A 27,374-nucleotide genomic window follows, 5' to 3' on the forward strand; every position below is an offset into this window, starting at 1 on the left:
AAAGAATGTACAGCAGGAAATATGGCCTACATTATTGGACAGTACAATTCTTTCACAGCAGTGTTCATGTATAGCATCAGTTGTGCTGTCCTATAATGCATTTATATTTTGCTACTAGAGACTATTAAGGTTTTTGTGGCTTGGTTTTTTGTTTTTGTTTTTTTAATGTATATGGGAGTTTGGTTTGCTTGCATGAAAATGCACCAAATTACCATGGTTTAACCATACATGTTTTGGAAAAAATAAGAGGGCTGCAAGAGCACAAAGCTGCTCTTGCAGAAAACCCAAAGTCCAGGTCCCAATGTCCACACAGCAGCTTACAACTGGCTGCAACTCCAGTTCCAAGGGATCTAATGCCCTCTTCTAGCCTCCTTGGGCACCAGACAGATACACAGATGATGCACAGACCTACATATAAGGCATAACACCCACACACATTTTAAAAAAAAAATTAACTTTCAAACTGAACTCCAATGATTAACTATCAATATGCATTCCATTCTTATAAAGACCACTTCTACAGACTATTCCTTAATAATTCTCTTAATAGTTTGGTATGAGTGTTTACATTTTTGTATTTATCTACCTTGATTATTAAGTAAGGCAAAAGCAGATTTCACACTGTACTTTTGGAGTGGCTAAATTTTATTCATAAACTAGAGTAGCCTTTGGTGCTATAACCAAAGAAATCACATGAAGAAAGCCTGCCAACTGCCACCACAAAACATTACAAGTCTTACTTAATTGTCCCTATCTTTATTGTATCTAGGAGTGTGGCTTATAGCTGGCACTACACTCATGTTTTAAAACACATGAAAAAGGGTCACATTCTAAAGTCACTCAAGAAATACAAACGAAAGTTCTTCATCATTCAATTTATTACATGTATGAATATTAACATCTCATGGTATCCCATCTAATTCAATCAAAACCAACAAAGGAAAGTTAACCATGTTTTTCATATGAACATTCTTACACAGAATCCCTGTAACTTAAAATAGAAATATGTTCATCTGCAGTAAATTGACAATTTGAAAAATATTTTCTAAAAAAATCACTTTTAGTACTTAAATATATTTGTTAATTGCTGATGGCATCAGTATCCGAGTCCAAGAATAAGCATTACTGTTTTATTACGAACTTTCCAAAAATGGATGGGGATGATTCTAGCTGGAGAGAGATAACTATATGTAAGCACATACGTCCTATTGTTTCTTTCTTTCTTTTTTTTTTAACTCTGGCTTTTGTATTTGAGAAAAACTAAGTTTGAACTTTGCTTCTTAAAGTCCTGGGAAGATACTAGAAAAGAACATCTCACATTAAGGTTGCTGTTGACTTCCATTCTTACCCAATAAAAGTATAGAAACACTGTCTTTATTTGATGGTGTGCATAAATATTACACTCCATGGATAGCAAAAATATTTTTATTTATAATTTACAGTTCACAAGTGAAAATCGTACATTTTTACACATACAATTTCATTTTGTTAAATTTGCACTCATCTACAGAACTTTCACACAACAAGCACCTGAAACTGTGCAGGCAGTAGGAAATGCAAATACTAAAATGTATTTATTAACCAAATGATAGCTGAAGGCCCTGCCTCAGCTAGACAATTTATATAGATATATGTCTATATATACATAAAAAATTCACCTTCTAGATCCAACAGCAGCTTTTGTTAAAACAAAACCATACCTTTCTCATTTTATTTAAACTGACTCAACTGTATCATTTTCTGTTTTAATTTCAGTGGGTGTTACTACACTTTCTTCGGAACAGGCTGGTGGGGCATCAATTTGCTCTTCCTTAACTTTGGGACTTTCACAGGGTTCTTGTAATTCGTTTTTGACAATGTTCAACATAATGTTCAAAGGATTTTCAACTGGTGTCTTGCTGGGAGATGGTGTACAATCAAAAGAAGATGTCTACAAAATGAAAATCCCTATAAGTACTCATGAAGGTTCAAATCATACTAAGTAACAGTTTTATAAGACCCTTAGTTCGGACAAAGAAACGTATCACATTCAACTACAATGCTTGCTTTCCATAAGCTAATAACACTGATCATTCAGTATGCACATTAACATAACACTTCTAAAATAAGTTATACAGTCTTCAGTATTTAACTGTCATAGAGGATAACCTTATATGGACTTTGTGAATTTGCATGTCTACATGAATTTTAAATACTCAAGATCTTTAAAATCTCCACATCAAAAAAATACCATAGGAAACACTAATCTTCTAGTGATCTAAATAAATGTTCTAAAAATATTTTCTATATCAAACCCAGTATCAGTAGGCAACATGCTCTACTGATTTAGAAGTCAGGGTACAAATATAACAGATTGAATTTCTAAGGCTACTGGAGGGTATATTTATAATTTATGTCATCACTTAATACTAGAGCTTCGGAGATGAATCACTGGATGAGATGAAAGTGCTTGCTATGCAACTGTAAGGACCTGAGTTCAAATCTGTAGAACTCATAAAATTCAGATACCCAAGAGAATCCCTGGGAACTTGCAGACCAGCTAGCCAGGTATAATCACAGTAAAAACAAAAAATTCAAGGACAGAGTAACATGGAAGGTTGTCCTCTGACTTCCATATATGTGCAACTAGCATTCAAACACATGAATGCAGACACAATAAGGTTTTGTTTTTAATTTTGAGGCAGTCTCTGTTTTGTTTTTAATTTTGAGGCGGTCTCTATGTGGTCCTAGCTATCCTGGAACTCACTATGTAGACCTGGGTGGTCTGAAATACAAAAGATCCTCCTGCCTCTCAAGTGCTGGGATTAAAGGCATGTGGCACCACACCCGGCCTAAAGTGTCATTCCTCTACTAGGTGACTAGACAATACATACGGGAAAAAATTAGTAAATTCTTCCCAGGGCCCTAGAAACTTAGTGCCATTGTGGTCCTTTTCATCTTTAGTTCAACATTTCTCTGATGGTCCAATAAAAGTTATGAAGATTCAGGTAAATAGAAAGCAAGACTAAAACAATACTTCAAATTTTAATTATTTGTATTTTTATCAGTGATAAATCAATGTACATCAGAGGCTGTCTAATCCCAACATTTAATGAATAACCTACTATAAAAAAAACTATATAAAGATTAAAATTTATTAATATAAATAAATATATACAATATCCCAAAATAACTTACATTTTGATAATCTTCATAACACGATGGATGGTAAATCTGAAGAAAAAAAATAGCTATTCACATGCATGTTCATTTCTAATACATTCTGAAATATTTTTTCCTTTAAATTTTAAATCAAAGGTTGATAAGAATCATTTGGTCAAAAAAATTAAGTAAAACACAAACTTAACTTTTAACCTTACCTAACTTAAGGAGTATGAAAAATTATCTCTCTTTAAACTTGGCTTTGTGGACTTCTAGCCTTGTTTTCAAGAGAATAACAGTTTTAATGGTGAAATGCAGTGTAGTTAGGCAGAAATCTACTTCTGAGTCTAGCATCACACTCATAGGGCCTGCTATACAAGGTTAAGTATAGAACCATATGGTTGCTAGGATGCTTCCAAAGGAAACATTCTGACTTTAAAATCCAGTTATCATTTCCACTGACCAAAACCCAGAAAAGATGATGAATCATCTTCAAAATGGTAAGTTTAGTTTACTCTAACACATGAAACACCAAAAAAATAAAGAACTGGAATTACCTTTCCATCTACTCTAATAGCATTTTTTAAGTGCCATTCCTCCTCCTCTTCATCCCAGTATTGTTCAAATTGTTCTTGACAGATTTCACAACTCTAAAATAGAATCAGGTAAAATCAAATGTACATTGTCAAAGTAAAAACATTTTAAGTAAATATAAAATTTGAAGCAATGTCCAATAAATAATGAAGTTTTATGGATTGTGCCAACGTTCCACATAAAAGGTTAATAATAACATTTCACTATTGTTAGTCACTGATGGCATCTAACCCAAATTGGTCATGAAACAGCCACAATTGTTTTTTGGGGGGTTTTGCTTTTGTTTTCAAAAACAAAAAGCTTTGAAGAAATTCTTTTATATTTGTTAACAACAATGTCTCATGTAGGCCAAACTGGCATCCAATTCTGTATGCTGGGCCTAATCTTGAATACCTGATCTCTACTACCAAGCTTGAGCAAAAACATTACTGTGTGTAAAGCAAGTGAAGAACACTGCCAGGGAATTCATTCTTTACCTCAACTGCTCCAGCTGGTCCAGCAGGAACACTTTGGAACTCCTTTTCTTTAGCAGCCTCCTGAGTTTTGAGGACAACCTCTTCATGAACCTTTTCAAAAAACTGACTTTTTGCACGTTCTTCCAGATCAGCTATTTCTTCAAATTCTATCCAGTCCTTAAAAAGGAATTGATGTTCAGGATTATGTTTATTAATGTTCAAGCTTTTACTGCTTTGTCTTCACTGTAATCCACTGAACATTAAGGGTACAATTTTCATACAATATGCTCTGCTGTTATTTTAATGTATTTGTTTTTGAAGCCCTGTAACTAATTTTTTTTTTTTTTTTTTTTTTTTGGCAACACCCTCACAATGTGTAGCCCAAACTGGCCTTCAATGTAGAAATACTTGGCCTACTGGCAATTCTCCTCCTGTACTAATTCGCCTCCCAAGTACTAAGATTACAGGCATGTGCCACCAAACCAGGATACAATTTGAGATCTTAATGTTAATTTCCTACTAACTCTACAGGTACCACTAACTTAAGATAAACTTCATGTATAATTTTTCATTTAAATTTTTTTGGAGCTGGAAAGATGACTCAGTGATTAAGAGCATTTGTTGCTCTTGTAGAACCAGGATTCAGTTCTCAGCACTAACATAGGCTCATGAACATTTGTTAACTCCAGTTCCAAGGGGTCTAACACCCTCTTCTGGCCTCCTCAAGCACTGCCTGCAAGTAGTGCACAGCATACAAACATATTCTACTCCAGTTTAAAAAATATTTTAAAGTTCTAAGTAATAATATTATGTATAACAAGGAAAAATTAGAAAATTGTATTTTTTAAAGATTTATTGTTTTTAATAATATGTATATCTGTATGTGCACATGGGTGCAGTGCCCAAGGAAGCTACACGTATCGGAGCCTATGGAGCTAGAGATAAAGGCAGGATTCTCATATACAAAAAGAGTAAAACTAAAAAACAAAAGCCTATATTCTACAGATCAAATTTTACTCAGAAAATTTATGTTAACTTCCAGCAATTATTTAAACTGATATACTCCAGAATATAAATGACATCTAGGTAACTCAGAGACATATGGATTACTTACTGTTAAACTGTAGTACCAACGTCTATGAGTGACTTTTCTGCTAACATCTTTTTCAGTTCTATTTTGCCGATAATGCCAGTCCAAGTGATCTGCATAAACATCTGTCTGGGATGTCGTAAACCTCATTCCACAAGAGTAACACTGAATCCCAGTGTACAGCCGGTTTATAACACTGTCATAACGTCTATTTTGAAAAAGAAAGTCTTTTAATTTTGAGAAATGACAATGCTTAAAAACAAATTACAAATACTTAAGTTTTCCATATCTTAACAGGAATCAAACCAGAAAGATTTAAGTGAAGGTTAGTGTGTCACTGACCCTTTTTACTTTAACTCTGGTTAAATGTGAAGAAACATGGAGCGTATTTTCTTATGATTTTGCCTTGGTTCCTTATTTCCTTTTGGCTAAAAGTGGAATAACCCTAGCTAAAAAGACAATAGCTATTCTTCTGCTTAGTATGGAGTCACTATCAATATACAGAAGACATGACAAATAGAGATATGACAAGAAAGTTTACCTCCCTACAATTTTAATGCTCTGAATAATTCAAATGTTCTACTCCAGTTTAAAAAAGTTAAAAGTTCTAAGTAACAATAGTATGCGTAAAAAAATTAAAAAATCATTATTTGTAAAGACTTAGTGTTTTTAATGTGTATGTATGTCTGTGTGTGTGCACTATTTGTATATGTGCACATGGATGCAGGTGCCCAAGGAGGCTAGAGATATCAGATCCCATGGAGCTGAAGACGCAAGTTATGAACCATCTGATGTGGGTGCTCAGAATCAACTCAGGGACTTTGGAAGAGCAGTATGTGCTCTAAACCACTAAGCCATCTCTCCAGCCCCTAATGTTTGCATTCTTATTTATTTACATTTGTTCCTTGCTAGCTGAAAGTAGAACATGATGGCTCACACTCGTAATCCCAACACTCAAGAGTTCAAGGCCAGCTTAGGCTAAAGAGACATCTCAAAAAAGAAAGAAGAAAATGATGATAAACAGAAAGATTAAAATTAAAGATTAAAAACATGAATACATAATTATTAGTGCCTAATATTTAAACTTGAGCAGTGGGATTCAAGCCACTTTATCTAAATAACTGACTCTAATATTAGCTCAAAAGGCCAGTGTGATAGCTCACAGATAAAGGTATTTATCACACAAGCTTGATGGTGTAAGTTCAGTCCCCAGAATTCAGTGGAAGGAGAGAACCAACTCCCAGTCACCCTCTAACCTACACAAACACATGCATGTACCTCCACTCTTAAACATACACATTATACATGTACACAAGCACATGCACATTAATAATAAAAATGTAATAACAGATTACATACTGCTTCAATTCTTCAATTGTAAAATTAGTAAGATCTGGAACATCTTGATCTTCATTCTGATCCTCCTCCTCTTCAGGGGGAGGCTGAGCAACAGCCTCATTTACCTCTGCAGTTGAGAAGATAAATTTCTCAATACTACATTCCCTGTATTCTTTGTAGCAAAACATTGGTTACTAGCATATATAGAGAAATCTATCTGGTATAAGTACATCTGATACGAAGTTTACTGGCCAAGGAACCTAATAAAATTTCTTAAAATTGTGTTTCCTCAACATTCAAATTATTTTCAAACCAAGCTAATATAGACAGACTAATAAAATTGGCACATTAACATTTGCAGTAATGTTTACTAACTAAAACCACCATGGGCCATGAAGATAGTTCAATCTTTAGATACTGTTAAAATTTTTACTATAACCCAATTACTTTTGGTTTTCAAAAAATACCACAAACAATTCAATTATTCAAGTATAGAAATTTACCATAACTTATTATACCCCATAATGTCTCTATAACTTAACTAAGGTTGGTGTATATGAAGTATATAACCATACTCACGTGCTGTAGCTGAATCAGGCTGTGACAATTTGAGAATTCCTGTTTTTAGCAGTTTTGAAAACAATTCATTTACATCCACCTGACTGAGATGATTATCAGGATATGCCTTAGGAAGACCTCCTTTAAAAAAAAACAGTAACATTCTTAAACATAAAGATTCATATTAAGCATTCTTTTTCAAAGTTGACTCTTCAAGATATTCCACCAACAATAAATCTTTTTAATAATGGGTTTAATTATTTAAGAGGTTTAAATAAATACTATTTGTAAGGCAATGAGGTATTATTTGGCACAACATACAGTATTTGAGGGGTAACAGGGGAACAGTATATCTGCCATACTCTTTCAAGGATGAACGTTACTAAATTCCTCAAGCATAATGCCTTTCATGCAGCAAATGAACAAGACAAAACTAAAAGGAAAGGGCATTTTTTTTTACTTTCAATTAACAAATATTAAGAGAACCTGAAAGACAGTTTCCTAATAATAGTTCATACTTTTTGAAAAAACAAGTAGAACTTAAAAAAAAATACACATAAGGCCTCATCCAATATTCCCAACCAAGAAGAACAAAATGTCACTCCCTCATCAACATTGCTCTCCGTTGATTATATGTATAACCCAATATTCTGGAAGCCAGAAGAAAATCTGTAGTTTTTACACTTCAATTTAACAATTTTTATTAACCTCAATTTAACAATTTTTTCCAATGAATTTTATCTGGGGTGTGTGTGTGGGTGTGTGTGTGTGTGTGTGTACCTAAGTGCAAGTGCCCATAGAGGCCAGAGGCACTGGATCTGCCTGGAACTGAAGTTACACTACAGGTAGTTATGAGCTGCCTAACTGTGGGTACTGTGAACTGAATGATGGGGACGCTTGTTTATGCCTGGCCCAACCACAACTATTGGAGGGAGGGCAGTGCTATCTAATCCTAATTGTCCATCTAGAAATTAAAAGAATACGTATTAAATTCAAACTGACACAACTTTAAGAACTACATAAAATATAGTTTCATTAAAACTCCCCTAGTTTGTAAGTTATGAAAAATTCTTTAAAAAATTTGTGAAGCCAGTACCAATACTATGTTAAAAGTGCCATTTGTTTGGAGGGTTGTCTTGCTTTGAGGGCTATAGTTTTACTTTGGGATGTTTTTATGTGTGACAGGGGTACTAGGGTACTTGGGATAGAACTCTTGCCTTTGTACATGCTAGGCAAGAGAGCTATCACCAAACACCATACTCTAGTTCCAAAAGCATATATTTGAAAAAGCTTAGAAATGTATGTTTTGTTTTGTCTGGCAGTGCTCAGGCTTGAACCCAGGGCTCATTGACACTAGGTAAGTGATGTGCTCCAACACTGAGCTATATTATATCGCCAGGCCTTATGATTTAGAAATTAAAATAAGTATCACAACAGTTTATAATTCAGGGTATATACACACACACACACACACACACACACACACACACACACACACACACACACACTTCCCATTTACCACAAGTAAAATTAATTTTAAAATCCATTATTAGTTACAACTCACTCTGAAGTAACAAAAATGCCTATCAGGGGACCTGGCTAAGAAATTAGTTGTTTTTTGTTTTTTTTCTATTTGTGCACTTACTAAAAGCTTATAAATGAATAATTTTATGAGGTAGGATCCCCCAGCATTAATATTTACTGGATCATAACACATCCATAAATAGCCTATCACCACAAAATTATCATTCCTCTAACCACTTCCAAGCCTCCACTCAATAGATTTCCTTCCCTGACAGCCTGTATGTCCAGCCTAATCATCTCTAGCTGTAAAATGAGGTTTGCATGACCATCTGTCAAATAATATAAACTCAGAGGATAAAAACTCTTCAGCCAGATTAAATTTCTATTACTTGATCATAATCTCTCAAAAATGCCACTGAACAAAACAAGTTATCTTTTGAAAATATCACAGTTCAGAAGAACATACCTGAAGGATTTTGAATAAAAGCTCCAGGATTCTGTGGATGAACTGGTAAAAATTGTTGTCCTTGGCCAAATGCTACTGGCTGAGCAACACCAGTCAGAACCTTTAAGATAAATGTTAATTTTAAGAACATTCTATAATAAAAATTTTAACATTCTAATCACATAAGAATTTTCAGGCGGTGGTGGTACATGCCTTTAATCCCATCACTTGGGAGGCAGTGGCAGGTGGATCTCTGAGTTCGAGGTCAGCCAGGGCTACAGAGTGAGTTCCAGGAAAGGCACAAAGCTACACAGAGAAACCCTGTCTCAAAAAAAAAAAAAAAAAAAAAAAAAAAAAAAAAAAAAAAAAGAATTTTCACAAATGTCCTAAGGTCCAAGGTCTGTGATTAAACTAAAGATTTAAAAAGTAACGGCTGGCTTATTTCCACAAACTATAACACCTCCTATCTGTTTCAGAGTCATAAGGATCTGAGAACGAGTTAAAACGTCCTTTAAAAGGGACAGGCATGGTCCCCAGCACTCAGGAGGTAGAAGGAGGACTCTGACTTCAAGGCCAGCCTGATCTACAGAGATCCTTCCAGGACAGCCAGAGAACTTAAAAGTATCAAGAAAGCATGCAAACATAAGGTACCCATAAACTAGCTGTGTGACCTATGCTACACAAGTCACTTTACCCTGGAGGTGCTTTTCCTTATTTTACAAATGGGAGAACAGGTATCCACAGATAAAACCTTTACACAATCATAGGGGCTAGTTAGCAAAGCTGAAGCCAGAATTCCTAACCTGGGCCTTTTTCCAGTAAAAAATGTTTCAACCAGGTATGAAAAAAAAAAAAAAAGCAAAGAAAAACTGTTTGATGTAGCAATGTGAACTTCAAGTTCTGCTTTGCCATCATTTTTTGGATAAGGTTATAGCTGAGTTTAAAGTAGATTACAAAAGTCAAAGGGAATCATAAACAAAACTAACAAAAAACAGCTGGGAATGGTAGCTCATACCTGTAATCCCAGCACCTGAGAGGTTAAGACAGGTCAACTGTCTTGAGTATTAGGCCAGCTTGGACTATACAGTTGAGTTCTGGGGCAGCCTAGACTACAGAGTTGAGACCCTACCTAACAAAAGAAAAATAAGCAAGACTACAGGCCTAAATATGGCTTAGTGGCACATCATCTGCTGGGAACCCCTGAGTTCAAACTACAGAAATTTAAAAGATAAAGATTACAATAAATTTATGAAATAAGTACTGTACTAACATCCAAATCTGGTGTTTGGCATTTAATTACGTAAATAAATGTTAATAAATCTTGTTCACTATCCATGTGACTTCTCAATGGTGTACACAACACACATACAAATTATAACACCAATTCTATACATCACAGAAAAAAGATTAAACAAAATACAATTATATAACATCTGGTTATATAACTGGTTATAACAGTTTTGGTGCCTGTCCTGGAACTCACTCTGTAGCCCAAGCTGGCCTTGAACTTACAGAGATGAGATCCCCTGGCTTTGCCTCCCGAGTGCTAGGATTAAAGGTGTGCACCACCACCGCCCGGCAATAGTATTTCTTTTAAGGAAATACAGAACTTATTTAACAGGCAGGACAACCTTTTTTTTTTTTTTTTTTTTTTTTTTTTTTTTTTTTTTTTTTTTTTTTTTGAGACAGGGTTTCTCTGTGTAGCTTTGGTGCCTGTCCTGTCCTGGAACTCACTCTGTAGACCAGGCTGGCCTCGAACTCACAGAGATCCACCTACCTCTGCCTCCCTCCCTGTGCGCTGGGATCAAAGGGGTGAAACACCACACATGGCAATAACTGTATGCTTTGTTTTGGTTTGGTTTTTTATACAAATTACTGGAAATGAACAGAAGACTTGAAAAAAAATTTAGAATGTGCTTTAAATATTCTTATTTTTTCAATGCAATCCTACTACTATGAAATGAATTGTCCTAGTAGAGTATCAGCTACGGGAAAGGAAGGAAATTTAATCCAGAATAAATTCAGCAAGCAAACAAAAATAGTCAGGCATCAACTGATAGAAAATATATTGTGAACCCATTGCTTTAAGACTACTTTAATACACATTTTTTAAATGTATGCAAAAGCCAAGTGTGGTGGCTCATGACTTTAATCCCAGCACTTAGAAGGAAGAGGCAGGCAGACCTTTGAGTTGAGGTCACCCTGGTCTACATAGCTGAGTCCCAGGTCTCAAAAACAAAGTATGTGCCAAAAGGGCAGTAGTGGTGCACACCTTTAATTCCAGCACTCAGGAGGCAGAGGCAGGTAGATCTCTGTGAGTTCAAGGCCAGCCTGGTCTACAGAGCAAGTTCCAGGAGAGCCAGTACTACACAGAGAAATTTATCTTGAAAAAAAAAAAAAAGAGACTTCAAGGCCACCTGAACTATACAGTAAGCTCCAGCTGGCTTGACCTACAAATAAGACTCTTCTAAAACAACAACAACAACACACAAGTACACAGACAGATGACTATACACATCAATATGACTACAATATATTTAGAAAGCAGATAACAAGTTGGCTTTGTTGATATTAATATCAAGTCATTGTATGCAACTACAGTTAAGTAAATAAATGGCGATAATAAAAAAATTACAAAAGTATGTATAACATTTATTATCTCAGACTAAGGAAATATTTAGTCAAAAAAACGGTATAAGAAAATCAGCTCTAGTGATTTCTTTAAAGTGTATCGAGGCTTACCGGGTGGCGGTGGCGCACACCTTTAATCCCAGCACTTGGGAGACAGAGGCAGGCGGATCTCTGTGAGTTCGAGGCCAGCCTGGTCTACAGAGCGAGACCCAGGAAAAAAGTTTATCAGGGCTCAATAGCTGTTCAGGGTAATGGAGGTCTATAAAACATTGTATTAGCATTAAAAAACAAAAAAAAAAAGAATTCAACAAAAGTGCAGTAAGGCCAGCAAAATCGCTCACTGGGTAAAGGTGCTTGTCAGGAAGACTGATGATCCCTGATACCCACATGGGTAGGAGAGAAGTGAGTCCCATAACTTTTCCTCTGCCTTCCACAAGCTCACCACGTCACATGCACACCAACAAACATACAAACACACAAAATAAAAATGCATTTTTTTTTAAATAAAAAATAGCTCAGCAGCAGGTAGAGTGCTTGCCTATCACACACAAGCCCTTGTTGAATCCCCAGTGCTGGAAACAATGAGCACACCTATAATCCCAGCACCTCATAGGTGGAGACAGGAGAATCAAGTTCAAAATCACCCTCTCCTACAGAGTTCAAAAAATAATCAAGGCTAAATGAGACCTTATCACAGAAAAAAAATAAGGACTGGAGAGATGGTTCAGTCATTAGAAGTACTTCCTGCTCTGCTCTTCCAGAGAATCTGGGTTCAGTTTCTGGCATTCACAGGAGGCAGGCCACAAGGACTCCAATGTGCCGTGTCTGACCTCTACAGGCACCCCGCACACATAAAGACAGGGGCATACACACAAAATTAAAATACAATCTTTTTTGTTTTGTTTTTTGAGACAGGGTTTCTCTGTGTAGCTTTGCGCCTTTCCTGGAACTCACTCTGTAGCCCTGGCTGGCCTCGAATTCAGAGATCCGTCTGCCTCTCTCTGCCTCCCTAGTGCTTGGAATTAAAGGCGTGCGGCTTCACCACCACCTGGCTAAAATACAATCTTTTTTAAACAAAGTAAGTGTACATATACATTGAGAGGAAAGGAAGATATAAAGAGTAAAACTGCAATAGCTCAGTGTCTTGGGAGTATGCAAATTTCAACCCCAAAAAACCTCTCATCCCACTTTCCTAATATATAGGTGTCGGAAGTACATTAAGAACTTATAAAATACATTTGGGGGGGGAGGGTTCAAGACAGGGTTTCTCTGTGTAGCTTGCACCTTTCCTGGAACTCACTTGGTAGCCCAGGCTGGCCTTGAACTCACAGGGATCCACCTGGCTTTGCCTCCCGAGTGCTGGGATTAAAGGCGTGCGCCACCACCGCCCGGCTAAAATACCTTCTTAAAGCTTTCCCCAATTAGAAACAATTTTTAAAAAGTTAACTCAACCTTGACTTACCAGAGAATTTGAGAGAAGCCTAGACTATACATCTTGTCTCAAAAATAAATTTACTTACCTACATATAATTACCACAGAATTTGAGGATAACTAAAATAGCTTACCTGTTGAGATGTCTGAATATTTCCTACTGACATTGGAGTTGGTAAATTGCCGAAGTTTCCAAACTGAGAACTCTGAAGATTCTTTTCATCAAAATAGTGTCCTGAAGCTCTGTTAAGGGGATTTGGGAAATTCTGGTTTCCAGGGCCATGAGGTCCATTAAAATTTGGTCCTTGAGGGGTATCAAATATTTGTTCGTGTCTTTGGAACTGTAGTCCTTGAGATGGAACATTAAAAGCATTGCCAGGTGGATCATTATATGGGCCAGTCTGATTGAAAGATTCAAGCCTTTGTGAAGGATGATTGTCAAATCGGGTACCTTGCAGACCAAGAGGAATATCAAATCTTGATGCTTGCTGGTGTTGTGGCCCATCAAATCTTTGAGGTACACTATCAAATCTTGGTTGAACCTGCTGTCCAGGTGGCCCATCAAATCTCTGTGGACCTGGCTGACCAGTTCTTTCAAATCTAGGACCTGGCTGGCCATGTAATCCATCAAATCTTGGCAAAAGTGATGGCTGGCCTGGCTGTCCATCAAACCTTAAAGAGTGACAACCTTCAAATCTTGGACCACCTTGACCCAGAGGCCCTTCAATTCTCAGGCCACCTCCTGGTACAGGACCCTCAAACCTCATTCCACCTCCTTGTTGAACTAAAGGTCCTTCAAACCTGATCCCAACCCCTGGTTGGCCATGTGGTCCCTCAAACCTAAGGTTCCCACCTAGTTGATTATGTCCTTCAAATCTCAGACCAGCTACAGACTGACCATGGGGACCCTCAAACCTCATTCCAACTCCTTGCTGTAGCAAAGGGCCCTCAAATCTAATAGCACCACCACCTGGCTGACCATGAGGCCCATCAAACCTAATTGCTGCCCCTGATGGACCATGACCCCCCTCAAATCTAAGTCCACCTACAGGCTGACCTCGAGGATTATCAAATCTAAGACTGCCCACAGGCTGTCCATGAGGGCCCTCAAACCTCAGACCACCCACAGGTTGACCACGATGTCCTTCGAACCTGAGACCACCCACAGGCTGACCCCCTGGTCCTTCAAATCGCAAACCACCTGTAGATCCCTCAAACCTCAGACTAGGTGAACCTTCAAATCGAAAACCGCCTCCTCCTCCTTGACCAATTGGCCCTTCAAACCGCAGAGGTGTTCCTACTGGTCCTGGAGGACCTTCAAATCTCAAAGGGCACCCACCTCCTAACTGACCTTGTGGTCCTTCAAATCTCATAGGGCCTCCTCCCCCCATTTGTCCTGGTGACCCATCAAACCGAAGAGAACCTGGTGTAGGAGGTCCATCAATTCTAGGGCTTAATTTATTAGGTCCTTCAAAAATCATCTTGGCTGGGCCATCTCGTGTCACAGATGGCCTACCAGGTCCATCAAATAATGGTCGGTCTTCAGCTAAAGCTGTAAGCCGCTGATTTGTATCAAGGCCAGCAAATCTTGATGCTGGACCATCTACAAATGGTTTATCTGAATCTTCATATCTAGGTCGCTTAAGTGGAAAACGATCATTGAATGGAGATCTCTGCTCCTCTCGTACACCTTTTAAAAAGGAAAATAAACATTTTCACTAAAATTAAATTTACATCAAATTTTTTTATAGTTATCTAAAAACTTATCAAAAGATATATCTCACTACATTATGGGTAGGGAAGAGATAGACAGCAACAGTAAGTTAAGAAGATGCCCTTTTGATTCAGATAAACCTAAGGTTAAAAAAATTCCCATCCTGTCAAGATACTGTCATTTGACTTTGAGAGCAAGTTACTTAACATCTCCAGTTTTATTTCCTATTTGTAAAATTAGGATAATACATATTTCCTTGGGTTTTGTGAGGATTTAATCAAATTAAATATATAAAAAATAAAAACCTAGTGAAGTACCTGATATAACTGACCTTATAAATTAAGTCCCTTCCCTTTCCATGAGAGGGTGGGGGAAAGGCAACAAACAAGACACACACACACACACACACATACACATACACATACACATACACACACACACACACAGGAAGTCTGAACAGTGATAAGATCCAGCCCCACTTAGCTTGTTCATTTTCCCTTCACTGCTGTGTGATTCAATAGGCATAATCTCATTTAACTTTTTCTACCTTTAGCAGAGACTTGCTCGTCATGTCTTCTCCGGCCCTCATGGGGTGAAAGATTCTCAGCATAAGTACGACTCCCAGATATAGGAGAAAGACGTCTTGCTCTTTCACTAAATTGTTCTTTTCTGTCAAACTGTGCTCCACTATTCCTACTTGCATGTTTACTTTTGGATGGCTCACATTCTATTCCAGACAACAAGGCATCAGTCAAAGGGTAGTCAAAAATATCAGGATCTAAGAGATCAAGTCTTGGAAATGAATGCTGAACCTGTGTCCTTTTCAGTTTTGCTTTATGTTCATAGTAGGTTAATTCAGCATCAGATAAGAGAGGTTTCTTTTTTAATCCACCTTTATTTTCTTCTGTAGGACTATCCCGTACATTGCATCTATGTTTACCTTCTTGATACTGAAATAGCTGTCGAATTTGATGCACAACAACAAGGAACTCATCCTGTGTAATTTCACCAGAAGCTAAACGTTCACTCGTCTGCAGAGGAATGATAAAATGAAATGAAATATTTTAAATATGAAAAATAGAAACACCTGGACAAAAGAAAATGATTACACGAGATCAACCATAGTCACTACCTTTTGAAGTAATTCTCTTTTGCTTGCAAGAGTTAACTCTTTAGGAATCTGAAGATTGGCATCTACACTTAATCGATGTTGCTGCTTTGGGGTTCGAGGTGACAAGATTCCTTTAGTGCTTGACCAGCTCTCCCTATGCCTTAGATGAGGTGGTTTACTATGTTCATCACCCTGTTGTAAGCTGAAACAACAATAACAGTGTTACTTCAAAGTGTTTATTTATAAAATAAAATTCCCAGGCTGTACTTAAGGACAATTTAAGGATCTGGTTAAATAAAACAGGTACATAAAATTTTTTATTTGAAAAAGCAAGCCAAATCGAGTAAGAATTTTGATTTTTAGAGGTTGAGGGTTTGATTCAGAAAGGAATGGTTGGTTGTCTGGCATATGCAAAGTCCCAGGCGGCGGTGGCAGCAGCAGCAGCAACCCACCGCATGCCAAGCCTGTCAAAAAAGATAACATGCTGATGGAGTAGAATCATGAATTCAGGGACAGAATGGGCTAGCCAGCTAGCATGTTTCAGGCCAGGTGGGGCTACATAGCTAGACCCTATAAAATCAATTAAAAACCAAAACCAAGCAACTTTAATTCTTGCATATAAACATACAACCTCAAGTAGATGAGTAAACTCTCATGTTTCTATGAAATAGAAGGTATTTAACCCACTGGGTTTTTTTTTTTTTCACAACTAGAAAAATAATTATAACATTCAATTAATTAGTATCTTCTGATGTTTAAATTAAACTACCTTTAAAATGCATATTCTAAAGCCAGGGATAAAGGATCATACCTATAATCCCAGCATTCAGGAGGCTAAGGAAGACTGCCATGAGATGGAGGCCAGCCTGGGCTACTTAGTGAGTTCAAGCTAGCATGACAGTATGAGAACCTCACCTTAATAAAGTAAAAATACCAAAATAAAAATAATACATTTTGTATTTTACCAAAAACATCAGCAACATACCTTTTATTTTCTTCCCAACCAGATTTCCATCTTTTGGCAGACTTGGAGCTTTGCCAATTCTCTATATTTTCTTTTGGTTCAGCACCTGACTTCATAGAATGTTGACTTGCAGTTTCTTGCGGCCGATCCTCATCCATCTTTTTCAGCCGTCTGGGATCTCGAACATCCTGCTTAGTACTTCTCTTAACATTTCTTTCTTCCCGAGAAGGTGGTGGGAACTCCTCCATATGTGACTGTTTAAGTCCTGACTGACGCATCTTTCCAGCTTTGGGGGCCAAAGTTGGAGACATACTTCTTTGCCTTCGTTTGGGTGACCGTCTATCTCTTCTCTTCGGGGAATGTATAATTGGTGACCGAGACTTAGGTGACCTCGATCTTGATCTCTTCCGAGTACTTGATCTCCCTGGTTTTGTGCCCTGTTTTTCCAATTCTTCTGTAACCATGTCCTGTTTTTGCACAATGCCATTTATGATTTTACTTCTACTTCCAATCAGTCTGTGTTCAGATGATTTCATGTGCTCATCTTTATCCTTCTTTTCTGCAGTTTTTCTCTTTTCTTTTACATCTTCATCTTTGCCCTCAGCTTTATCCTGAAGATGCTTTTTTAATCGTGGATCTCTTTTGTTCATATCAGACAACCTCATACTTTCAGATTCTTGATTTTTCAAGTCTTTTGGGTGGGATAATTTGTTTTTCAAAGGTGATGGTGATTTAGATTTAGATTTAGATTTAGAATCTAACTGGTCAAGTTCTTTCTTGGTTATTCTTTCACTTGATTTACTTTTTTCTTGCTTGGATGAATTTAGTTTTTCAGAGGGTACAGTTTTACTTGTTTTAATATCAGACTGATTTAATGTGTTCATTACAAATTCCTTCCTATGACTCTGTTCTTTGCCATGGGAAGAATGTTGGCTCATCCTGTTAAGACGGGGATCCCGGTTAGTGCCTTTCAAGTCTTGAATTTGTAAGGATGGACCCGGTCGGCTTTTGTCAGGTTGCACAGAAACCTGATGGGGAGTTTTAACAGCCATAGTGGGAATTTGTGAAACATGTAATTTAGATGGTGCTGATCCAGGACCCAAGTTGGCTGTCTCCTGCTGAACGCTAAGAGATACTGCCTGAAATACAAAAAAATGTTCATGTTAAAACCATAACCCACGAAGAATATTTTATTTCCTTTTGTCATTATATAGATTACAGTCAAGATTAGAAATTTTCAATAAATCTATTTGCTCAATACTGCATTAACACTATACACTTTTTTGGGAGGGAGGGGTAAGGTGGTAAGGGTCTCACTATGTAACCCAGGCAGGCCTAGAACAAACACACACATCTGCCTATCTCTAGTTCCCAGTGCTGGAATTAAAGGCATGCATCACCAAGCATGGCAACACTCTATACTCCTAACGTATAAATATAATGAAGAGAGAGTCCAAGCATCTAAATGATCTTCCCTCTTACCAGATCTTTACTCTGTATTTTAGAATATAATTTCTAATACAGTAGTTCTTCAAAACCATCCAAGATTCTAAACCAGACTGTAGTTCAAAAACAATTACATGACTAAACTCCAAATGCTCTGCACAAAAGGATTCTAATTAAACTTTGTCATAAAATGGTTTCTCTCAAAATGCTAATGAACTCGTAAAACTCTGTCTTCCTACACCTCAATCTTAAAACTTAGATACTAAGTAAATATTAGTCTTTCATAAGTACAAATATACATGCTCTCAGGTCTCTATATTTTTGTAAACTTTTAAGAATATGATTTGTTCATGAATTCACCACAATATACTTACTATTTTAGGACTAAAATATTAAATCCCTATTAAGACAATGGTAAAACAAAACTACAGTGCTACCCTGGTAAGAGTATATATTTGTTTTTCTAGTGTTTTGAGACATGCTGCCAGGCTGGCCTCAAACTTGCTATGTGACTAAGGATGATCTTGAACTTCTGATTCTCCTGCCTCTTGTTCCCAAGTGCAGATTACAGACTTCTGCCATCATACCTGGTTGTTTGTAATAGGGTAATATACCAACTAAGGTATATATATTTCCATCCTCCTAAGATAGCAATTTCATTAAAAATATTGAGAAACAGAACACAGTTTATAAGCAAGTGTTTTATAAGGTTATAAAATACTGGCTTAATATCAATTTTTTAAATAAGTAGGAAAAAAGAATCATCAATGAAATATTCGTATGTGAATTCTATTAACTTCCCTATTAGAACGTTTAAAGACTTAATTGTCAAATCTCCCCTACTTACCAATTGTGCCTTAGCTTGTTCTAACTCAAGCTCCAGCTTTTTCTGCTGAAGTTCTAACAACTGTTTTTGTTTTGCAAGCAACTGTTGCCTTATTATTTGTTCTTGAGTAAGATTCTTTTGTATGTCAGGTACAATGGGAGGAGTGGAGATACTGGGGGAACTGACCACTGTGCCAGGGGTTGAAGACTCCTCAGGCTGTAAGAAAAGATACTTTTTAAGCAAAACATATCATAGCTAAAACTGCCAAAGGTCAACAAACAATTATCAACTTTACCTTACTATTATCCAAAGTCACAAATATTTAATCACACTTAAAAGTACACATCCATGTACACATACACACATGCTTAGGCATTTTAAATGGCAAATGTTACATAGTAAGACATGGTGATTACCTATATACATTTATTACCTCTTCAAATTAAACTGATTGTAGTTTTGCTTTTTGGATATTTTATAAAAGTTAGCACCTGATAGTCAAATTGTACTAGCATATACACTATTCGTATCAAGACTTACCGATTTATTTAAAAATTTCGGGTTCACATGGATGCTAGATGTATTCACATTAGGGGGCAGAGGTTTAATAGGCCAAGCAGGATCTAATGAATTGACTCTGACATCCAAGGCATAAAGTTTCTTCAAAGGGAATATTTCATCCCATGTGGAACGTAATTTAAATAAACTTTTTCTAGTATTTTCATCCACCTAGAACAACAGAACAATTCTCTGGCTTGTTAAGTTACTATAGAATGTTATGTATATTAAGTATAAAGCTACCTGCCACTTCACAGTGTCCTTTTATACATAAATATCAAAGACTTATTAAAGTGCATTTGATTATTAAAGAAAATTACTCCTCAAAAAAAAATCAGAAAAGTATTTATCTAACAGACTTCAAGCAAGCAACCAAACAACTTGTTATGTTTTTAAAAACAGTCTCCACATTTTAGGGCTTGATATAATATTCCTAATAAACTCACTGGATAAAAAACAAAGCCAGAAAATAGTTTACCTGATGGCCAATTTTTTAAAGTTTCTTCTTATTAGCATACAGTCAAAATAGATAAAATGATCTAACCAATCTAATACAACATACTGTATAAACAATCTATTGGGTACAGAAGACACCCTCATAATTTTAATTCACAAAATCCTAGCCAAAGATGGACATTATATAACTTGCTTACTCATATTGTAATGGATATAATTAATTTTTAGAAAACAGAAAAACCCAGTAACTTGGTAAGACAAGTTTTTTAACTCCAGTCTTTTTACCTATATTCATGTCTTTAGAGAATATATTTATGAGGTCATTTTTATTAACTGAAATAAAATTAAAGTTAGATTCTGTAAAAGTACGACACACCAAACCCCCAAATAATTGGAACATACTGAAACTGAAACCAAGTTAAGTTGCCTTAAATTACTTATTGCACAGATGGCTGTCCTTAGCCACAGGTAATTAGTACTTAGCAAAGAGCTACAAATATTCATACTACTGATACTTCTTAGTAATATCTGAAACACAGCTTTCCAAACTTATTCTTCTACACTATTTCTATCCCAATAAGATCTAATGTGGTTTTTCTATTAAAAAAGAAAAAAAACACAACTGCCTAATTCTACCATTCAGACAGTTGTTAAGGTATGTCCTATAACAAGTGCATCTAATAGAACATAACACCAACTACAAGTTATTGTTAGAAAAGAATCTTTAAACCTAAATACCTTCAAGGGCCCTTCTGCTCAGTGTGACAGAATTATCTCAGAAAAAACGCCTCCTGTTAACTACCAGTTACAATGTCTCAATGGTACATACAATTTCTAGCTGTGGACACTAACAAGCATTTCTCCCAAACACTAGAGAGGAATAAAGGTATTTCCATAATAACCTAAAGCAATTAACTGGTTCACCATCCATACATCCCTGTAACTCACACTTTAACAACATAACAAGCTTGGTCCAAAGGGCATTTTGGGGAATAATAATAGGAACCATAGACTGAGGCACACTGGAGGATTATGCTTCCTACTCACTAGCACTAGACATTTAAACAACAACAAAAAAAAACCTAATACTCTGAAAGCTATTAGCTTTTTGTCCATACTCTACAAACAGCTTCACATGACCAATAACCACATTTTGAAAATACACAATTCTAAAAGTTAAAGTATATTTGAGTGAATTAAAAAGCATCTGTTTTAAGGCTCTAATATATATATATATATATATATATATATATAAAAAAAAAAAAAACACCTATCATTTGCCACTTTCCTTGAAAAGGCACGCAATCAATGTTCCGGAGAATGAAACATTCCACCACCCAAGAAAACCCAACACAAGACAAGTATTTATTTAATCTGGAACACATTATAAAAATTCAAATGTTTCTAAATATATATATATGTATGTATGTATATATATATATATACCTTTTCAAACACACAAATAAATGTTGCAACTAGATTTTTAGTAAAGGCAGTGAGATACTCTCTTCCAACGTTTTTCACGATAGAATCCATAAGGTACATAACAGGAAGCTTCTCTGAGGAAGGAGCCTAAAGTATAAAAAAGAAACTGAGAAGTTTAGTATAGTGAATTGCCACCAAGGAATTACTTTTAAAAGTGTTTTTAAGCCTATAATACAGACCTCTAGTTTTGTTGGTACAAAATGCTTTTGATTATGTTAACTTTATAAGCCTACATGTTCAAGTACTTGTTTTTAGTTGTGCATTAAAAAAAAAACCTCAGAATTATCAAGAAAAAAACATAACCTCTAATACTTAATACTCAACTTAATTTCAGGTGCATGTAATAAAAAGGCCCGTGTTCAAAATGACAATAAAAGGAGAGGAAAAATATTTTCTGTAATCCAAATGTCAGCTTTGATATCTGTGTTTATGTTGTGCTGGTTTCACTGGGTAATTTTATATGTTAAAGTCTATAAAGCTTTGTTACCTATAAAATCATTGATTGCTTCCTATAATCCAAATGAAGAATGAAACTAAACACACTTCACATAAGTCAATGACAAGACGCTTAAAACTTGCACATGAACATGCAGAAGTGCAAGCTTGTTATTGATACAAGAAAAACTGGACAGAGGAGCCGCTGAGTCATGTCAGTCAGGTTCAACTTGACTGGAAACCTGGATGTCCTGAAGATTTTCTTCACAGCATGGACTGTCGTCGAAATATTTCTCCTCTTACATGCACAAACCAGGAATTCTAAATTTGTGCTGAGCCAGTGTGGTGATGCTGATAAAGGTACCAGCCCTTCCAAGGTAAAGTTGCCCCGGGTGAACTGCAAAGCCTACCCAACACTGGCTTTTAGAAGGCACAGCAAGCTTCCAGAAAGCATCAGCAGGTTCACAGACTTGTTGAGGAGCACTAAGACATGCCATATAAGCTGTTAACTGACTCCACAGGAGTACCCATGATTTCAGAAAACAAAACTTAAGTGAATCCCCAACTACCCACCCCCACGTGTATGAATCTAACTGAACACTTACCCATAGCTACCTGTAGCTAGAAGCAGGCACACACTCCTGGGGTATGCAATGCCATGCTTCACAAAACCAATTGCCCTGACAAGTGTGTGGAAATGCTCTTGCTTCTGATATCACCTTTACAACCAAAGTTGACTAAAGAAACATTTGAATAACTCTGTATGAAAACCTTAGATGCTAATAAAAGGGTTCACAAGGCCACTGTGTGTGGGCAAACTATTAAGTACCAACATGTCAAATGCTTTATTGCTGTGTCTTCACCTTATGTTTTGTTTTATACCATTTAAGTAATTATTGTACTTAGGAAGATAAACAGGCTCTTTTAACACCACAATCTGTTCAAGAGACTAGTGTTTGATTGTACAAGGGAAGTCCTATGTAATACTCTTTTTCGCTACTGCTATCTTATGGGAAGAGTGAAATTAAGTGTGAGTCCATTAGTTCAGTATTGCTGAGATGCTAAAGAATAAGGACACAAGCATACACTTCCAGAAACACAAAAACCAAGCCAGCTGCTACCAAATGACGGCAAACCCTCCCCTCACCCCCAACCCAGGTTAAGATTCTTTCCCAAAGTGACCTTTACATCTTCTACTTAGTCTGGCTTTACAAAAATAACCAGGAAACATGTGCTCAAAAACTTCGAGCACATCGAGTCTTTTACCAGCAAATAGTCCACCTATTTTCACCACTTTGTGTAACAAAATACACAAATACAAGTTTTATGTGGTCAATATATTCTGCATAAAGTTTTCAGTTCTCCAAGGTCTTGTAGATCCATTAAGAACCAGTAAGGAAGCTGTCTCCTTTGAGTGCAATCGGGGCTGCTAACTATTAGGTGCTGTGAATATCATTACCCAAAATATAGTTTGGAAACCTTGGTTATGAACCTAATGTTAAGTCTTCAACAAGGCAAAACTACATTTTCTCCGACAACATGTATGTGGTTATCAACAAAAATCTGAGTATGAGGAGCACTTCCTTCTTAAACCTCATACTTTAAAAACAGCTGTTTCACAGGCATTCAACAGGAAAAGGTGAATGGAGACTTGTTTTAGCTGTCAAAATGAACATGATAAATTTGTTGAGCCCTTAAAAAAAAAATAAAAACCTTTCCCCCTCTTTAAATAAGGTATGAAAGGACCACGTGAAACCGTGTATCTTGTGAACTGATGGACCTAAAGAAGAATGAACCCAAGTCACTTAAAGACTTTTGTTTAAAACACACAACCACGTAAGTAAAAATACTTGGAAACAGATTCTACACCTTACAAAGGTAAATAAAAAAGACAAATACATATTTTATATGTTTTATTCACAAATTTTATAATACCAGTCACACATTTCAAAACCATTTATTAGAGTCAGACTACTCAGTTTTACACTAGACAGAAACCGTCTCTAAACAATATATTGGTGGTTGTTGTTAAAGTGGCCTTTTAAAAGGGGTTCACTCTGCTAAAAGGAGGCTCATCCTGATAACTGCAACACTAACAACTAGAAAAAAAACTAAACCTTAAATACAAGCTTGAAAAGTAACTTAAAACGTATTAATTGGGAAGCGGTTAAGATTCATTATAACTAAGTTTAACAGTAACTTTACTTAAAGGACATATCGCTCCCACATGAACCCCCAGAAGAGGAAGACCACAGGGAAATAGAAGGTAGCAAAGGACCACTTTGGTCAAGGGGTGAAGAAAAGCAAAGCCTTCACTATCAGGGAAGGGGGGGGGAGAGAAAAGGAAAAAGAGGGGCTGAAATTTCCAAAGAAACTCAAGTATTTGCTACCCACTGGGGCAATTCCCAACCTACAGGTTGGATAAGATCTTCCCCTCACACCCAAACCCCACCCTCTGCTCAATTTCCCTACCATTGGGGCAAATCAGACCCTCCGAGAGGAGACTAAAAGTTTGATCTAACATCCCCCACCCCAAAATGGGGCTGACGGGTGTGAGCAGCTGCCTGGCTGGCAGGGAATGGATTCTCCTCTCTTCCCTTTCGCATCATGTGCTTTGCAGGCGCCATGTTGAGCTAACAGGCCGCTGCTCCACTCGGGGCCAATTCCCTATACCCAACCCACCAGACAGCTCGCTCCCAGGTCCCCCTTCACCTCCTTCCAACCTCAACCCACAGAGCACAATTCCCCAAAAGGACACTAAGGGAAAGCCCCTCCCCACCTTCCCGGGGGCTTAGGATGGTTTGTTTTAACTCTTACTCTCCCAAACCACAAACTGCCTCTAAGTGTTCCCCGATCCGAAAGGGCTGTCCCCAGAGCGTGCGAGCGTGGGGACGTACTCCGAGGTGGCCTAAATAGGGAGTTGGTGAGCGGAAACGGGGCTCCACCCTGCATCCTCCCCGCTCCCTCCCCGAAAGAGGCCCACGCTCCCAGCCAGGGCCAAAGACCAAGCCCGAGTCGGGGGTGGGGGGTTGGAGAGGAGGAACTCCGTTCCCCCTCTTCGGATGGAAGCGAGACCTGGGATGAGGCTGACACTAAAATCAAGGAGTATTAGAAGAATAGTAGGCTGCGGGGTGTATAAAAACCTTGGCGGTTTGGGCCTCGATGAGAGAGACGATCTCCTTGGCGAAGGGCAGGTTCTCCTCGGCTAGAATGGTCAGCATATTGATGTGCGGTTTGCTATTGAAGGTCAGGTCTTCCAGCGACGACTGATAATCCCGACAGGCGTCCTCCCGGGCCCCCGCAGCCCCGGCCTCGGCCGGCGTCTGCTCTGACATTGCGCCGCGGCCCCCCTCCGAGGTCCGCCGCCGCCGAAGCTGAAGCCGCTCGACACCCCGCCTCCCTTCCGACGCCTCGGCCTCGCTCCCCGGGTCTCCGGCGGCTGCGGCTTCACCACATGCTGACCGCGGAGGGGGGATGGGGGACGACCCAGGGGGAACCTCGGGGAAGAAACGCCGCAGCCTCACGGGGAATCTCCGTCCACTTCCAGCCGCCGCCGGGGCTCCTTTCTCCACAGACACAAAATGGCGGCGGCAGCGGCGGCTCCAGCTCCGAAAATGTCTGTGTTCCCAACCGCTGCGTCGTGCGAAATGAACTAGGGGAGGGGAAATGTGCGGTAAAGGGGCGGGGCCGTTGGGAACACCCGGCGGGATTGGCTGGCCCGCGCGTGTCACAGGCCCCGCCCCCGGCTCTTCCGCAGGACGTCCAGGCGCCTCCTGCTTCCTCCGCCCCGACTAGGTTTTCGCAGCACCTCCCGCTCGGAGGCGCGGTGCGAAGGACGGTCGGCTCTCATTGGCCAGTTCGTAAGGGACTGTTCGGTCATTTGTTACCATAACAACCCACCCGGGGAAGCCAATAGAGGACGGCTGTTCCCGAGGACCGGCCCAACCAGTTTAAGAAAGCTCCACCAGGCCCCTTTTCGTCCCTCCTCTGCACTCCTCCAAGCCCAGGGCGGCCCCGTCCATCATCCCTCCTCCCGCCTGCCACTGCGGTGAGGGCGGGGGATGGAGGGAGCTGGGGGAGCGAAGGCCTCCAGAGCAGGCCAGTCAGTCGCCTCAGTCTCAGGTGCTCCCGGGAGCCTGGGCGGGGCTCGCCCGGCCAGCTGTTCCTCCGGCTTTAAGGCGAGGGCGGAGGTGCCTGGCCTACCCGGAACCCAGACTGGAGTCACTCCTGCCAGCAGCTTCCCTCATAAAAGCACCTAGACAGGCTTGCAGGAGTTGGGTCCCCAGGAAAATGTTGTTATTAAGAGGTGCTATGTGAGAAAGGTGATCCCCAAGGAGTTGGAGATCTTTTGAGGAAGTCACATTTTCTGGAAGGATATTCATAATAGCAACACCCAGCCCCAAGCCTAAGAGCTCTCATCTCTTAATCTGCTTCACTTCTAAATGACCTTAGAATGCAGTATCTGAGCCTTGCTTGGTGGCTCAGTCCTTTAACCCCAGCATGAGGAGGCAGAGGAAGGTGGAACTCTGTGAATTCGAGGCCAGCCAAGTTCCAGCCCAGCCAGTGCTACATAGCAAGGCCTTATCTCTAAAACCAAACATGCGGGGGCTGGAGAAATGGCTCAGAGGTTAAGAGCACTGACTGCTCTTCCAGAGGTCCTGAGTTCAATTCCCAGCACCCACATGGTGGCTCATAACCATCTGTAATGAGATCTGTATGCATAATAAATAAATAAACCTTAAAAAAAAAAAAACCAAACATGCGCCGCCAGGGCGGTGGTGGTGCACGCCTTTAATCCCAGCAATCCGGAGGCAGAGCCAGGCAGATCTCTGTGAGTTCGAGGCCAGCCTGGTCTACAGAGAGAGATCCAGGACAGGCACCAAAACTACATAGAGAGACCCTGTCTCGAAAACCAAAAACAAACAAAAAACAAGCATGCATTTAATCCCCGCACTGAGGAGGCAGAAGCAGTCTGATCGCTGAGTTCGAAATTGTAAATTTCTACATTGTAAATTCTAGGAAAACTAGGGTGATAAAGAGAGACCCTGCCTCAAAACAACAATAAAATAAATAATACACTTATTTGTCCTGGCGGTGATAGCCCATGCCTTTAATCCCAGCATTTGGGAGGCAGAGGCAGATCACTGAGTTTGAGGCCAGCCTTGTCTACA

The 27,374-nt window shown here is 38.5% G+C and overlaps 1 protein-coding gene across 2 annotated transcripts; it reads right to left on the reverse strand.

Moving 5' to 3' along the window:
* Positions 1-860: 860 nt before the first annotated feature.
* Pcf11 (PCF11 cleavage and polyadenylation factor subunit) lies at positions 861-25,953 on the reverse strand. 2 transcript variants are annotated; one of them, XM_076547209.1, is made up of 16 exons: positions 25,347-25,953; positions 21,730-21,855; positions 19,810-19,998; positions 19,291-19,485; positions 17,019-18,136; positions 16,055-16,235; positions 15,470-15,953; positions 13,343-14,898; positions 9,167-9,266; positions 7,198-7,317; positions 6,640-6,745; positions 5,305-5,488; positions 4,212-4,367; positions 3,699-3,791; positions 3,178-3,213; positions 861-1,930 (listed from the first exon to the last, which is right to left on the reverse strand). In XM_076547209.1, exons 1-16 carry the CDS (start codon positions 25,536-25,538, stop codon positions 1,715-1,717), a joined length of 5,052 nt encoding a protein of 1,683 aa, XP_076403324.1. In that variant the 5' UTR covers positions 25,539-25,953; the 3' UTR covers positions 861-1,714. The 2 variants fall into 2 exon arrangements, with proteins under 2 accessions (XP_076403324.1, XP_076403326.1); XM_076547211.1 differs by having other exon boundaries at positions 15,863-15,953; positions 25,347-25,837.
* Positions 25,954-27,374: the final 1,421 nt, after the last annotated feature.

This window comes from Peromyscus maniculatus, chromosome 1, assembly GCF_049852395.1.
Source record: "Peromyscus maniculatus bairdii isolate BWxNUB_F1_BW_parent chromosome 1, HU_Pman_BW_mat_3.1, whole genome shotgun sequence".
In the NCBI taxonomy this organism is placed as follows: Eukaryota; Metazoa; Chordata; class Mammalia; order Rodentia; family Cricetidae; genus Peromyscus; species Peromyscus maniculatus.

What these genes read in the sequence shown, in the direction of transcription:
- Pcf11 (XM_076547209.1), bottom strand. Translation starts at nt 25,538, where the DNA reads ATGTCAGAGCAGACGCCGGCCGAGGCCGGGGCTGCGGGGGCCCGGGAG. An exon ending in CGAGCAAGTCTCTGCTAAAG is followed by an intron (nt 14,899 to 15,469) that starts GTAGAAAAAGTT and finishes CCTTTTTAAAAG; the next exon opens with GTGTACGAGAGGAGCAGAGA. An exon ending in GACCAGCTGGAGCAGTTGAG is followed by an intron (nt 3,792 to 4,211) that starts GTAAAGAATGAA and finishes ATTCTATTTTAG; the next exon opens with AGTTGTGAAATCTGTCAAGA.